Below are 14368 nucleotides of genomic sequence, written 5' to 3'. Positions count from 1 at the left end.
GACGAGGGCAGGAACCCCCCATGTCCGCGGCCCTGTGGCTGCAGCTGGTGTTCCGGCTTGGCTGTTCCCGCCCCTGCCCGGCCTTCCTCACGATTCTGTCACTGCCACTGAATATCAGGGCTCAACGAGAAGAGGATGAAATCCAGCCAGCGGTGCTGGTTGCTGGGCCAGAAAAACCACGGGACAGGAGACAGCGGCCTGGCGGCGCCCACTGAACAGCAGCAAGCGGGGGAGAGAACACGAAGGAATCAGGCCTGAGCGGGCCTTGCCCACCTCACAAGCCCAGGGGCGTGACAGCTCACAGCGCAGGCGTGAGAAGCAGTTACTGATCGAGATTTTAGACCTGAAGCTACTGAGGAGACCAGGATGCTTCAGTCTAAATTTTAAATAACATGTAGTTCTGACTCGTGATGGGAGAGACACCAGACAGACACTCTGTAGTAGGCTCTAATGGGGAAGAAATTGCAGGATTTAATTGGAGGAGACCTTGAAAAAGAAAATCAAAGCCTGCTTTTATTGATGCACCGACAGACTGACCGAGATTGCAAAGGGGTGGTTCGTTAATACAATCCTCCTCAACGAAGCAAACTGAAACGACAAAAGTATCTGAAACGGCTTTACAGTGACATGATGCCTTAATAAGTTAAGGAGACCGACTGCTTGCTAAGCGCCTTCTCATTTCATGTTCTTGACAAACTCCTCTCCTTTCTTGATGGAGGCTTTCAGCTCAGGGATGGCCTCAGCAATCATCTTCTCTTCAAAAGGGGAGACCTTGCCGATGCCTAGATTCTTCTCGATGCCCTTTTTCTGAAGGAGAGAGGGGAGATGGTAATATTTTACAAGAAAGCTTCCCTGAATGAGTTTGTTACAGAAGAGCCTGCTTGTAACTTCGTCAGCCCCGCCTAGCCTGTCTACACCAGTGGCCGGCGGCTTTGGGCAGCCTGCGGAGGGAGTCACACGCATCGGAGATGGGATGGGACAGGAAGGGACGGGTGTGAGCTGTGCCGGGAACTCAGGCTGCTGTCAGCCAGCCCCAGGCTGGGGGCCAGGCCCCAGAACTCGCTGTGCACGCAGCCCGATTGCTCACACGCCAGGTCTGTCTCCTCATCTGCCTCACAGAAGGCTGCCAGAACAAACCTGGGTCAGTTGGTACACAAAGAATTCAATAATTAGTAACACGAGTTGTTCTCCCCAACATAGAGCTTACTTCTCGGAGCTAGTTTCTTTCCCAAGTTGGTTAAGGACTGAAGAAACACTTAAATGTCCACCAGAACCCAATGTAAATACGTAGGTAAATGCTGGTTATTAGGAAGACAGCAGCCTGGCATCCAGGCCTCCTCAGACGCTCCCTGGTCAGAACCATCAGCCCGGGGCCTCACCATGCCACACACACCTGCTCAAAGGGCTCCAGGACTGACCTCTTCAGAGTGAGTCCCGGGGATTGTGGACACCAGGGGGCTATGGGAAGGGCTTCTTTCTGGGCATGAGAGGAAGGATCCCAGCAGGTGCCCATGGCTGAGACACGGCAAGCTGCTCCCTGAACACCCGGTAGGAGTCAAGCAGACTGGACAGCTGTCCAAACCAGCCTGGCTGAAGCCAGCAACTTGACTAGAAGAGCCCTGTCACAACGGCCCAGGAACGTTGGAACTGAAGGTCCAACAGGCCTCGGCAGGCCCTGGGCTCAGGACAAGCGCAGGCTGGTGTGGGGAAGCCGCTACTGGGAGCCGTCTGCAAGCCGCCTCGGGACACGAGGGTCCCGTTAGGATGGCTGCCCTGGTGGTCGCTGCCAACCAGCTGTTGGAGCCATGAGAGCCCATCAGCCCCACAGACGGAGGTGTCTCCCTGCTCCTGATTCGGTGGCGCTTTTACCCTCCAAAGGCGGCGGGACGGTCCCAGCTCACGGACATCCGAGTAACAGAGTGAAGGCTCCAGGTGCAGCAGCTGATTCTCCACTACAGAACGCGCTCCTCCTTCAGCTGAGCCCCGGCCCCCAGGTACGTACCCCCAGCAGCAACGGTGTGGAGAAATATGGACAGTCCGTTTCTTGGGACTTAACGAAGGAACATTCGACGACTCCTTCCTTTCCATTCATCGCGTCCACGAGGGAGAAGACAAAGCGGGCTCCAGCGTATGCCATGGACAGGGTGGCAGAGCCTAGGAGGACACAGGTGGGTCAGCCACGCCAGCGCTGTGACCTGGAGATCCAGGCGCGCTCTCCTGCCAGCTGAAAATCCACCTGCGTAACCTCCAGCCTTCTAGTCATCGGGAATGTACGTCAGCATTCCCTGACCTGACAAATGCATGAACGGCGTGGAATTAGCTCTGCTGACCTTAGACGCTACTCCACGCCGCCCAGCAGGCCGAGCTGCCCTGACTGGGGGGTGGCATGTCAAGTGGATGGAGGTGAAACTGAGAAAAGGCTCTGCTCCTTGCCAGGCGCTCGTGTCTTCAGCTCAGACTCTAACCAGGGCCCGGGGCCACCCCTGAGACCTACCCGCTCCGGCCTTCGCCTTGACCACCTCTGTGCCAGCTTCCTGGATCCGACCGGTGAGGGTGGTCAGCTGGTCCTGGGGAAATTCCACCTTGGGGGTGCACTGCAAGCAGAAGCCACAGGGACCACATGAGCAGGGTCAGGCTCCAAGGTCCCGCGCCCTCCTAGCCCCTGGCCCATGGGGGCCGGGCATCGCGCTCATGTGGGAAATCAGGACTCTTTCTTTAAAGAAAAAGCTGACTTTGTTGGGCGGTGCAGTGAGATCCCTACTCATTTTTTAAAAACTTGTTCTATTTTGGACTAATTTTAGACTTACTAAAATGCTGTAAAAATAGCAGGAAGATTTTCCTCACCTGCCTTACCTGACGTTAACATCTTACATAACCAGGATGCAGTTATGAAGAGCAGGGAATCAGTATCACATGTGATGTACTAGACCACAGACCTTATTCACTGGTCACCAACTGTCCCCCTACCTCCCTCTGCTGTTCAGGGTCCTGGCAGGGCCCACTGCACTCAGGGATCGCGCCTCTGACTGCTCCCTCCGCCCTCCCCTGTCTTTCATGACAGGGGTCTAGGGCACTGAATGCTCGCTCTAAGGGATGTCCATCAATTCAGAGTTAAAGTGTTTCCTCAGTATCTCCTTCCGAGGTCAGAGGTTCCGAGGTGATTTATCTCATTCTCGGGGGTGTTTACTTTGTCTCCTCATTTTTATACAGAGACCTTGCCTGCTCTGACCTAACCGGGAAGGCAGGGGGTGCTTCCACCAGCAGTTTTCAGGGTGTGTGGGAGCTGGCCGTTCTAACACCTTCTGGCCACACTTGCTCCCACAGCCCCCAGGCCATCGGGAGACCCCCCCAGACAAGTGGGGTGGGGCTGCACCCACAGTGGGAATCCTTTCACAGTAACCACGGAGGGTGAGGTCTGCCTGCCCCAGGGCCCCACCGTCAGCCTCTGAAGGGCGCTCGTGAGCTGGGGCCTCCGGGCGAGGAGACACACACCCGTGACACACACCTGGGAGATCAAGGGGATGATGGTTTTCCCGGCGTGGCCGCCGATGACGGGGACGTTGACTCGGGCTGGGTCCAAATCCTGGTCAGGAAAAGCGTGAAGTCTGATTAATTTTTAAACAAGCACTTTGAGTGTCAAACCCATCGTATGCACCTTAAGCAGCAACATTTGGAAAATCCACAAAACTCAAGAACAAAACAAAGGAGCCGGGAGAGAGGCCGCGGGCAAGTCCAGCTGCGCTCACCTCTCCCACCAGCCCCCGCGCCCGCACACTCTGACGTCAGCTTGAACACGTGCAGTGAGGAGTACCTGGCGTCTGGTGAGGACATGTAAGGTTCTCCCTTCACAACGGGCTGGCAACTGCCTCCGTGGAGGGTCCCAGCTGGTCCCCCTCAGCCTGACAGCTTCCTGGGACCAGAGGACGGCAGCCCTCCTTCCCACACCTGCCGTCACGCCCGTGTCAGCCCAGACTCACGTGCCCACACTGTGTTCACCGTGAACAAAGCAGATTCTCTTTCCCTCACACGAGAGCGAGATTCTAGAAAAGCCAGGGCTGAGAAGTCTGTCAGCTCAGTGATTGGAACCAAAAGGAGGGAACCACGTGGAAAGGGGTCACGACGCCACAGTTAGTTAAGCGGGGCTTGTTGAGACGGCTGATTCACTTGTTAAACCTGAGGCATGATTGCCCGCCCCCGCCTCCCGCCGAGAATCTGCGAATCAGGTATTTTTTATCACAGAAAAAGACACTGGTGGGAGTTATGGGAGAGGGGTTGCTGCCGCTGCTGCGTCGCTTCAGTCGTGTCCGACTCTGTGCGACCCCACAGACGGCAGCCCACCAGGCTCCCCATCCCTGGGATTCTCCAGGCAATAACACTGGAGTGGGTTACCATTTCCTTCTCCAGTGCATGAAAATGAAAAGTGAAAGTGAAGTCGCCCAGTCGTGTCCGACTCCTAGCAGCCCCATGGACTGCAGCCCACCAGGCCCCTCCGTCCACGGGATTTTCTAGGCAAGAGTCCTGGAGTGGGCGCCATTGTTAGCAGTCCCCAAACGCTGCAACTGCTAAAGAGAGATGCCCTGAGTTAGGAACCCGCTTCACCCAGCAAGGGGAGCCCAGTCACAAGGGTGGGCGGGCCCAGCAGCAGAGGGCTAACGGAGCAAGGAGCTTGCACAGGTCGCCAGGCTGGGCACCTGGGACATGGCACCAACAATCCCACTCCAAACACACGTGTGCTGAACTGGTTATTCAATCCAACTGTCTCCAAAATTGTTGCGGTTCAGTCATGTCCAACTCTTTGCGACCCCATGGACTGCAGACTGCCAGGCTCCCCTGTCCTTCACTATCTCCCAGAGTTTGCTCAAACTCACTATCTCTGGAATTAAAGCGTCTCTTTCCACTTTACTCCACAGAGCTCCCAGGCCCTGGGGCCACGTCTCAGGATCTGCCCCATGGAGAAGAGAGGCTGAGGAACACGCCACAGCAAGAATGGCAGTGGAGAGAGGTGCTGAGTGCAGGGGCGGAAGGTGGAGGTCAAATCCTGTGCCTGCCCTTCTCTCCAAGCCACGTGCATGGCAATTATTCCTAACTGGCGGAAGGTAGGATGGGAAACCTCTTCTGCAGAGTCACAAAAAATGGTCTGAAGCTCAGGAGGGATGTTTACTGGGGAGGGAGGAGTGGTTCTGCAGGGTCCACAACCAGGGACTTTAGACAGTGAGTTGTGAAACACACTGAGGACTCCGGACCCGGCGCCGGTGCCACACCCACCCCAGGACGAAGGCAGCTAGGAAGAAGCCGGCAGCTGGCGAGAGCAGAGGGGAGTCTAAGTCACTAGCGTTCCCGAGGAGGAGCGAATCAGGACACAGACCAGGATAACAACGCTGACACTATCTCAGGAGCTTGCCCAAGCCCATCCTGTTTGCTGATCTTATCATTTGCCTAACGATGAGCAGGTCAATCCTGCGAAGGCCAGTTATCAGAGGTGGAGAGTACCAGGAGCACAACCCGCTCCAGCCAGCGAGAGACCCCGGGAAAGCCTGCACCCTGGATGCCGCGGGGAGGAGACGAGCTGGTCAATGCAGGCGCTGGCCAGTCTCAGCCCACAGGCGCCCGTCTGCATTCCCCACGAAAACGTGAGAGCTGCCGCCCATGAAGGAGGTAAGCTTTGAAGACATTTAACACTACCCTCAGGTTACACGTGGCCTATGGGGCCCTGGTGTCCTCCACGCCCATCAGTGAGCCAAGGATGGACACGGAGGATCAGAAAGGCCACGTGAAAGACGCCCGATGCGGCTCTCACCTTCAGCTCTGCGACGAAAGCGTTGGCTCGGACAATGTCCAGGGTTGTCACCCCGAAGATTTTGTTGGGGTTGTACACTCCGTGTTTCTTGAAAACCTCCGCTGTGATTGGGATGGTGGAGTTAACCTAGTAAATCCAAGAGAAAGGCAGAATTCACCTGCATTCTGAAAGCAGAGCCATGCGACAGAAGGAAAAATCTCATCCGACTATTAGCAAGCCCGAAGGTGTCACATTAAGTTGCCCTGTCTGGTAACTGAGCCTCACCATGGAAGGCCCCCTACTCTAAAAGACTGCTTCGTCCCCTAGCCCCCCACCCTGCCATGTGAAAGAAGAAGCCCTTCACTGCTGCGGGCACTCTTCCCCTTGGTGACCTCTGACCCCAAAGTTCACATATGCACGTGACCCTTCAACAGTCAACTTAAAAATGTGACGAAGGCTCTGCAAGCCAGGTTCTGCTCCAGCTGGGCCTTAGGCCCTAAAGACCATTCTTTAAAAAAAAAAAAAAAAACAAAACCAGCCTAGTACAGAGCTACAAGCTCAGATGGCCCAGGGCTAAGTTCCAGCTCTGGTACTCTGCATCGTAACCCTAGGCAAGTCACATCAACTCCCTGGGACTCAGTTTCTTTATCTGTAAAGATGGAAGAGTAACCTCATGAGGTTACTTTGAAGGCTAAGTGTCTTAATATACGGCAAATGCTTAACATATTACCTGGTACATGGAAAGAATTAAGACAAAACCAGCAAGATTTATATCAGGTACTGGTTAATCAGCTCCCCAACAACTTCTGACCAGTGGCCCCTGAGGAAAGGGGAGCTGCTTGGAAAGGGCTGGTCCCTCTTCCCAGAGGCCCTGGCCTCAAGCTCGGGGTGTTCACCTGCGGCCACGTCCCTCAGTCAACAGCAATGTCACCACACTTCACCCGGGTCCTTCTCGTACTCGGAGACCAGAGTCCAGATTCAATCAGGAGGGAGGGACGGAGGAGGCTGCTGTCAAATGCAACCAGGGGCCCTGCTGGGGTGGGCATGCGCGCCCTAGCTGACTTCTCAGGGGGACACAGCTCCCGACCCGGAGTTTCTGAACTGAGGAACAATCTTCCTGCAAATACCAGCGAGCAGGGCCTGGGTAGGGGCGAGTGGGGGCGGCCGTGTATGTGATCAGGTATGAGTGTGAGGAGGGAGAGGCCGGAGTGGCAGGAACTGCAGAGCCTGAGTGGAGCACAGTCAAAGAAGCTAAGAGGCTGCCGCAATCTCAGCTACGGGCGGCCTGAGGAGCAGACCTCCTTTCTAGGTGGAAGGACTAGGACACCGAGAGGGGAAGTGACCTGCCTTCAAAGGCACATGCTTGATGGGAAATTCAGGTTACCACTCACATGGTGCAGGCCAGAAAGAATCCTTAGGAAATAATTTAAGGCCTCTTAGTATGCATCCCCTTTATCCACTTCCACACATCAACCCGCTCATTCTCCACTTTAAGCACAGCAGCACGCTGAGCTTTCAGGTGGCACTTGCAGCCGCCCACCTGCCAGCGGCGGGTACTTACTGGATTTGAGATGATGCAGATCATGGCTTCCGGGCAGTGCTGGGCACAGGCAGCGGTCAGGGTGGCCACGATCGTGGCGTTGGTATTGAACAAGTCATCTCGGGTCATACCTGAGAATGATCCAATTCAATATTGTTCATAGAGCACAGGACGAATTCCCAAACATGTGCCAAGTGCTGTGTGTTTGTTGTTAAGGATGTTGAAACGTGAGTGACACAGGGTCCCTGTCAAGTAAATCCGTCTTGTAGGGAAAATGACCCAGTGTGACAAGTGCCAAGACAGAGGTCAGCGTGGATCGAGTGTGGGGACGGGAGATAGGGGATTATACCCGAGGAGGATCAGTAAGCCTTCCAAGGCAGAGATGCGCGGAGAAAGGGCGTTCCGTGCAGAAAACCCAAGAGACTGGGCAAGGGGACCGGGACCCAGTGACCTGTGCAGGGCTCTGTCTGCACCCCAAGGGCATCTGGGAGCCTGGAATCTTTTCTGCAGCAGAGAAAAAACCAGCTCCACTTTTCATGGAAAACCACATCCTTAGCTGACTTTCAGGGAGACACTAGGCAAGGCTTTCAACACACACCTGGTTTCCTTGGGACTCCCGCCGGAATGACCACCACATCGCAGCCCTTCAGGCAATCTGGCAGCTGCTCAGGTCCAAGATAGCCTGGAAAAAAAAAACACTCGAGTGAGCAATTTCACAGTTTCTGACCCGCAGAGAGCCCAGGAGGACAGCCCCACCCAGGTCCAAATCTGACCACAGGCCTCAAGACAGGATGGAAGGGCTATCTGTGAAGGGGTTCCTCTCCTTGAGAACTACCGCCATGGTCTGGACGACTCCAGCTGGCAGGACAGTCCCTTTCATTCCACTTTCCCCACCATCTATGGCCCAGCCCCCCTACAGAACGGCATAAGCATCCAACTCGGCCACTTGGCCTTATCTGACGCGACTTGCCAGCACCTCGGAGTCCTGCTCAGCTCCCGCTGAGAGCTGCTTATTCCACATCACGGTCATCCTAACAAAAGCTCCACTTTGGGGTCAGATCAGAAGGTGCACTGGAGGCCAGGAGAGAGACTCCACGACACACAGGGACTCTACATATTAGCACCGGCTTTGTTTATTCCTATCACCTGAGGAGAAGAGGGTTCACTTTCAAACATCTCAGGGGAATTGGCTCCAAAGACCAAAATCTGCTTTGATTTGACTTTTCCCTATTGTGTGAGCTTCTGGAAACTCTAAAATATACAGCCCAAGAGAAACTAAGCCAACTAATGCACAGGGACCTTGGAAGGCACACAAGCAAGTGACCTGACAAGTCAACCTTCTGTACTGTCTACACCCACTGAAGACACGTGCAAACACCATCGGCAGCCTCACACCATCAGTGGAGACAGGAAGCAGTACGAGGCTCCTGCACAGCAATCTGACATTCTACAGTAAAAGCTGTAAAGCAGCCGTTACTTACTCATTCTACTTTTACGATCCTAAACAAAATGTAAAGATAACAAGATGCTTATGCTTACATAAATACTTATAGTACAGCACAACACAAAACAGCCCAATGGCCAACAGCACGGGTATAACAATAAATAAACTGTAACTTACAATAACTCTTTAAAAATGATTTTACCAAGAATGTGGTGACGTGGATAAACGCTGCTATAATGAGCAGGCTATACATAACTGTATGTGATTATGAATGACTTCTTGGATAATATACCTATATTCATTTCAGATTTCCCTAAGGTGGCTGTGCTTTGAAGAAGCTGGCGGAGGAAACCCTGGGGTGGAGGGATGGCCCAGCCCGGAAGGCACTGGCAGCACACCAGGGACAGCACCGCTTACTGCCCCCACGTCCCTGCAGAAGGCTCCCCTCCCCCTCCCCCTCCCCTCCTATTATTTTAAATCATACAAAATTGTAAATGGGAAGATCAGGCCACTGTTGTTTTTCTGAAAGACACTAGTTACATTTTCAGATGCAAGTGCAAAAAGCTGCAATAATTCATAAAATTTAATTCTAAAATGGACACGGAAACCCCAAGTCTCTGAACACCTAGTTCCACCCAAGAATCTCACTCTAAACCTGGATCCTGGTCTCCTGGGGAGAAGAGGTGAAAGGTCTGTGGGGTCAGCGGGCCCAGTACCTTTCACGGTCGCTCTGGTCTCGATGTGGCTCAGGTCGGCGGCCACTCCGGGCGTGTGAGCGATATCGTAGAGGGTCAGGCGGCTCACCAACGGGCTGTTCTTCAGAAGAAGCGAAAGCGGCTGCCCAATTCCTCCAGAGGCCCCCAGCACGGCTACTTTAGCATTGTTCTAGAAAGAGGCAGAGAGAGAGGACTCTGAAGACGGACTCAGCATTAAAAGGATTCACACGTAAAAACTGCAGACTGCGGCCCCTGGCCTCTTTTACTGCAGTGGTCCCAAACGAAGAGGCGAAGGTATTCCTACCACCCCAAAGCCCTGTTTCTTTCCGGACGTTCAGAGGCATGCCTCAGGAAAACGGGGGACAACCTGTGCCTTCAGGTGCTGTGAGGGTCAGGGCACACTTCTCCCGTACCCTCGAGAGACAAGCAGACTACTCACTCGGCCGCTGGACTGCTAACAGAAGCCTCTCCTGCAACGTGCAGTTTTAAAAACTATAAACAAATATTTCTGAAATCCTACCAATGGGCCAGTGCTTGGACCTGGGGGCTGTAGGAGTGAAACAGACCTTGGCCAGCTCCTGAGTGGCCAGGCAGTGAGATGCCCAGGAGCTGAGGGCAAAGAGCTGTCCTGAAGCGAAGTCCTGCCCTAAAGCTCACTCCCCTTACACAAGAGGCACTCTCCCCTCTACCTAGGTTAGGCGCAGGGCCTAACCCAAACCCCAGCCATCCTCAGGGAGGCTGCTTCCAGCCTAAACTCACAAACGAGAAGGGGAGCCTATCCTGGCAAGCAGGCCAGGAAGAAGACAAACTGAGAAAAGAGCCTCTGCGGGAGTTCAAAGGCTGGTACACAGTCCTGGAGGGCAGCGTCTACACTACGGCTGCAAGTTGTGTTCCATAGCAACCGAAGCCAGCAATACAGGGCTTCTGTCAACAAAAGCAAACCCAGCAAACCAAAACAAAAAAAAGCCCTCAAAAAAACACCTCATACACAGTGTGATTTGCTTGAAGAAATTAAACCTCGAAAGGGGATATACTACAAGTTAGATTCAAATTCACGTGTTCTGTTTTTAAAGTTGTACCCCTGACTTCACAGAAAGTAGCTGGACCAACCACCCAGAACCTGAAGTCTGGAATCTCACCCACCTCTGGAGCTTCAATGACCACCCTCACACCTTGTTCCGAATCCCAGGGACTCCCAGATTGCAACTCCACATCTCCAGTTCTGTTAGGCAGCCCACTGGTCCCGCTAACCCAAACGTGTAAATAAATTTATCCTCGCTACCTCTCCCATCCCTGTCCCCAAATGGCACCTGTGTTCACCCACATTCAAACCTGCATTCCTATCTTCTGCCTCTTTCCTTACTGGAGACACCCAGTTAAGACACGAAGGAGCTGGCATCTCAAACATCTTCCTAACCTGCCCCTGATTTCCACTCTGATTCCACTGTCTAACTTAGGTCCTCAGCTCTACCTCTCAACCATCCTCTCCCAAATTCAAAGGTTTCATCATTGCCTTGCTCAAAAATCCTTTCAAGTTCCTCATGCCCAGATTTCTCAGCCTGGCTCCCACGACTGACCAGGGTTCCAACACGGGGAGCACAACACAGTCCCCTTGGTGTGTGGGATGTAAATGTCAAAGGTTATGTCTTAATTCTATCTAACAGGTGAAGAATTAACATCTACCAGGAAACAGACAGACCTGGTGTCCTCAACTAGGGTTCTTGGATCAATCAGTCCCCTGTGACAAACAAGATGAATGCAACACACTCTCAGTGGAATGAGGCCATGTTACTTTTTGTATAAGGTTTCATCAGCTCAGCTAATATTTATAAAAACATAACTTGTAAATGGTGGAATCTTTACAGTGAGATGAATCTCTGCTATTGCAGGACAGCGCATGATCTCTTCCTGAACAAGCTGTTGCCAGATTTCACATCCCTTCCCAGTGTTTGGCACACTGTTTAGCAATGGGCTTTGAAAATGGATATACAGTAACACTTCCTTCACAAGTTTGCTTTCTAAAGTCTGTATAACAAACTTTATTTAACAGCTTGTTTTTAAATTTTTTTCTTGTGTTTATATATTAGAACATTAGTACATACAGAGACATAAATACACGCAGGTTGAATGCTCACTCCATTTTTCCGGTTAATGACACAGGATCTAAAGTCTCTAGGCCAACGCACCATCTGGCTCAAGCTCATCTTTCTGACTTCTACACCTGCCTTCTCAACGACTCTGTCTGTATGTCCAGTAGGAATTTTAAACTCAGCATATCCAAACCTGAGCTCCCGATATCAATACCACCCTCAACTCCCATCACTCTTTCTGAGCAGTTTTTCCTACCTTAGCAACTCAACTCCAAAATCCAAAGCCTTGGTTTTCTCCATGTTCCTTCTTCTCTCAATACCCCTCATGAAATCATAGCAGCAAATATGGGTCTTATCTTCAGTTAGGTCCCTTCCCCCACTCCTCAGCGTCACTCTTCAACACCCCCACCGTCCTAGGGTCCTAAGCTTACTCACTTTTGGCTAAGTGCTGCTTCTCACTCACCCCAGTATCACCGGCAGCACCCAACACAGTTCTGGGCAAGCAGATACTCAAAGGTACTTATGTGTGTATTTATTTTCCAAATGAACTGAACACACAGGAGACGGGTCTGAAAGGCGGAGGCTAAGAAATGCAGAACCTCATTTAACAATCACCTCCCTTTTAGAGCAAGGTACTTAAGAGACGATGTGGGCATTCCAGGGTTCACTTACTTGGGTTGTATTAGAATCACCCGGGGCACTTGATAAAAACAGAGGCCCAGCAGGTCCTACCTCCTTCACTGACCCTCTGTCTCTGATCTTTATCAGTACTCTGGTGATTCTGATACACACCAGAGTTTAGGAATCGCTGCCCGAGACGGCTAAAAATAGCTTAGGCTTAAGCAGTCCCAGGCCAAGCCAGGCCCAAGCGGCCCACCCACAGGCAGCAGCGTTCAAAAGGTCCTTAAGAGGAAGCAGTCTTCGGGTTCTTAGAGGGAAGGCTTGGTGATCCGAAAAGAAAAAATTACAGTGGTCAGGAGAGGGGAATTTTAATCCTCTGGCCAAAAGACTGTGTAACCTTGGACCAGTGTTCTACCCTGGGTAGCTCCGTCTGCACTATGAAGTTAAAAATTACACAATGCTGGTACGGAAGCTGCAACAACAAGGTTAGTCTCTCAGAATACTACGGAAGGTAAGTTACTTTAGGCCCTACAGCCCTGGCTTCTCAAGCTTGAAGGAGCACAGGTCAAGAGCAGACTCTGGGGATGAACTGGCAGGCTCGGAGAAGAGCCCCGGTACTGGAGCTGGACTATTTCCCACCTCCCTGACTCCGGGACTTTCTCCCGCGCACCTCCAGCCCAGTATCAGGGCCGACCCAGCCGACACAACTGCGGGTCTGCACCAGGCGGCCCAGCGGTCCAAGCTGACTGACCCGGGGTCAAGGCTGCTCGCGAGCCAGGAACACACGTGGCCTAGGCCAGGGAGCCTCCACCTGCAGGCTGCCCCTCGCAGGGCCTACCTGGGCCGAGGTGCTGAAGCTGCGGCGGAGAGCGGCGCCGGCAGGCCGGGCGAGGGCGGAAAGCATGGCTGGGACGGGCGGGGCGCGGACAGGCTGGCAAAGGAACTGTCACTAGACAAGTGACTCCAACGACCTCCACACTGCACAAGACTCCCGGCTCTGCTCCGCCTTGTCTCGCGAGAGCGGCGCTGCTTCCGGCGCCCCCACGTCCCAGCTCTCGCGGTATCTCGGCCACATCCGGGCTTTCTAGGAGACCCGCAGAAGGGTGCTTCCCGGGGCGCAGTCCTGGGCTGGGTCATAGCGCTGGTCGTGTTGCGTGCGGCCTGTGAGGGAGACGCGGTCAGAGTGGGAGGGAGAGTCCGCACTCGAGAGGTGGAAGAAGACGGGCTGTAGGCTTGGAGAGCCTTAGAGGAGCCATTTTGCAGGTGGGGCCCCAGACAGAGGCTCTGACAGGGCGACCGGCCGAGGTCAGGTCGGAGGCCCGACGGAATGGGTGCGATCCGAGCCGCTCTTCCCCTCCGCCAGCTCAGCCAAACCCACCCATCCTGTCCCTGGGGACTGGAGGGGCTCTGAACTCTGGAAAGCTCTGGAAAGGAAATGGGGGAGGGGAGGTTGAGAGCCCCGGGATTGAGGTGGAGGATGGGGGCTCCTCTAATTTGTCAGTCCTGTGCACCACCCGTGATTACACACAGTCCGTCCACTTGTCGTTCCTCATGATGCCCAGGACCTTCTATTAAGTTTACAAAGCTTTAGGGACACCACTCCCGAGAATGACAGACCCTGAGCACTGACTCGTCGCTAGAGTTTATAGATGCGGTAACAGATAGCCAGGTGATAAAACTTGCAAAGTCACGCCGTCCCTTCACCTCTGGTCGGCCCAGCAATGCTGTCAACCTGGCCACATCGTTTCAGCTTTAGGAGCCAAGAAACCATGTTGAGCACAGTTAGTGGATTTGTTCAGAGTCCACCACAGACAAAGTGAAGACATGGTTTTTGCTCACTGGAAGCTTTCCATTCAAATGTATCAGTATACTTAGAAGCTTCGTTTGTCCTGCTGCTATTTTCTGGGGGTGCAGAGACCTCCTTGCCCTCCAAAAGTTCAGGGTCAAGTGGGGCAGATCGGTGTGTTGCAGGTTGTTACCTTGGAGAAGTGTGCAAACCCAGTGAGGGGGAACCGATGACAGCCTACTTGGGAACGGGGTAGCAGGAGGTGAAAAAGAACAGTTAGCCCAAGTACTGACGAGCATACAAGTAGGAGGGTGCGCGTGATGACGGGCTTACTCTTCCCTGCCTCCTTTCCATTTGTTCATTGAGCTACTAAGATCACTTGCTTCACAGATGAG

The 14368-nt window shown here is 53.3% G+C and overlaps 2 protein-coding genes across 5 annotated transcripts in view; one reads left to right on the top strand and one right to left on the bottom strand.

Moving 5' to 3' along the window:
- Positions 1–487: 487 nt before the first annotated feature.
- MDH2 (malate dehydrogenase 2, NAD (mitochondrial)) lies at positions 488–13244 on the bottom strand. Its single transcript, XM_010854319.1, has 9 exons — positions 13026–13244; positions 9477–9645; positions 7915–7998; positions 7338–7447; positions 5798–5923; positions 3506–3583; positions 2495–2594; positions 2003–2154; positions 488–807 (listed from the first exon to the last, which is right to left on the bottom strand). The coding sequence occupies exons 1-9, from the start codon at positions 13089–13091 to the stop codon at positions 676–678; spliced, it is 1017 nt and encodes a 338-aa protein (XP_010852621.1). The 5' UTR covers positions 13092–13244; the 3' UTR covers positions 488–675.
- Positions 12026–14368, top strand: part of STYXL1 (serine/threonine/tyrosine interacting-like 1) — a 34012-nt gene continuing 31669 nt past the window's right edge. Inside the window, exon 1 of one of the 4 annotated variants that reach the window (XM_010854323.1) lies at positions 12026–12672. In XM_010854323.1, the coding sequence (XP_010852625.1) occupies positions 12645–12672 (28 nt within the window). In that variant the 5' untranslated portion in view covers positions 12026–12644. Of the gene's footprint in view, positions 12699–13313; positions 13451–14368 lie in introns of those variants that run through there. The other 3 variants (XM_010854320.1, XM_010854322.1, XM_010854321.1) reach the window with 3 other exon arrangements.

The sequence above is a fragment of the Bison bison genome, unplaced genomic scaffold (genome assembly GCF_000754665.1).
Source record: "Bison bison bison isolate TAMUID 2011002044 unplaced genomic scaffold, Bison_UMD1.0 scf7180017864340, whole genome shotgun sequence".
Lineage (NCBI taxonomy): Eukaryota > Metazoa > Chordata > Mammalia > Artiodactyla > Bovidae > Bison > Bison bison.
The sequence above is the reverse complement of the archived record's forward strand: the minus strand, read 5'-3'. Positions and strand labels throughout refer to the sequence as shown.

Bases quoted from the DNA above. Each gene is read 5' to 3' on its own strand.
- MDH2 (XM_010854319.1), bottom strand. From the start codon at position 13,091: ATGCTTTCCGCCCTCGCCCGGCCTGCCGGCGCCGCTCTCCGCCGCAGC. The intron at 9,646-13,025 runs GTAGGCCCTGCG...GCCTCTTTCTAG, and splicing joins GCTTCAGCACCTCGGCCCAG to AACAATGCTAAAGTAGCCGT. The intron at 5,924-7,337 runs GTAAGTACCCGC...TGGATTTACTAG, and splicing joins TCTGCATCATCTCAAATCCA to GTTAACTCCACCATCCCAAT.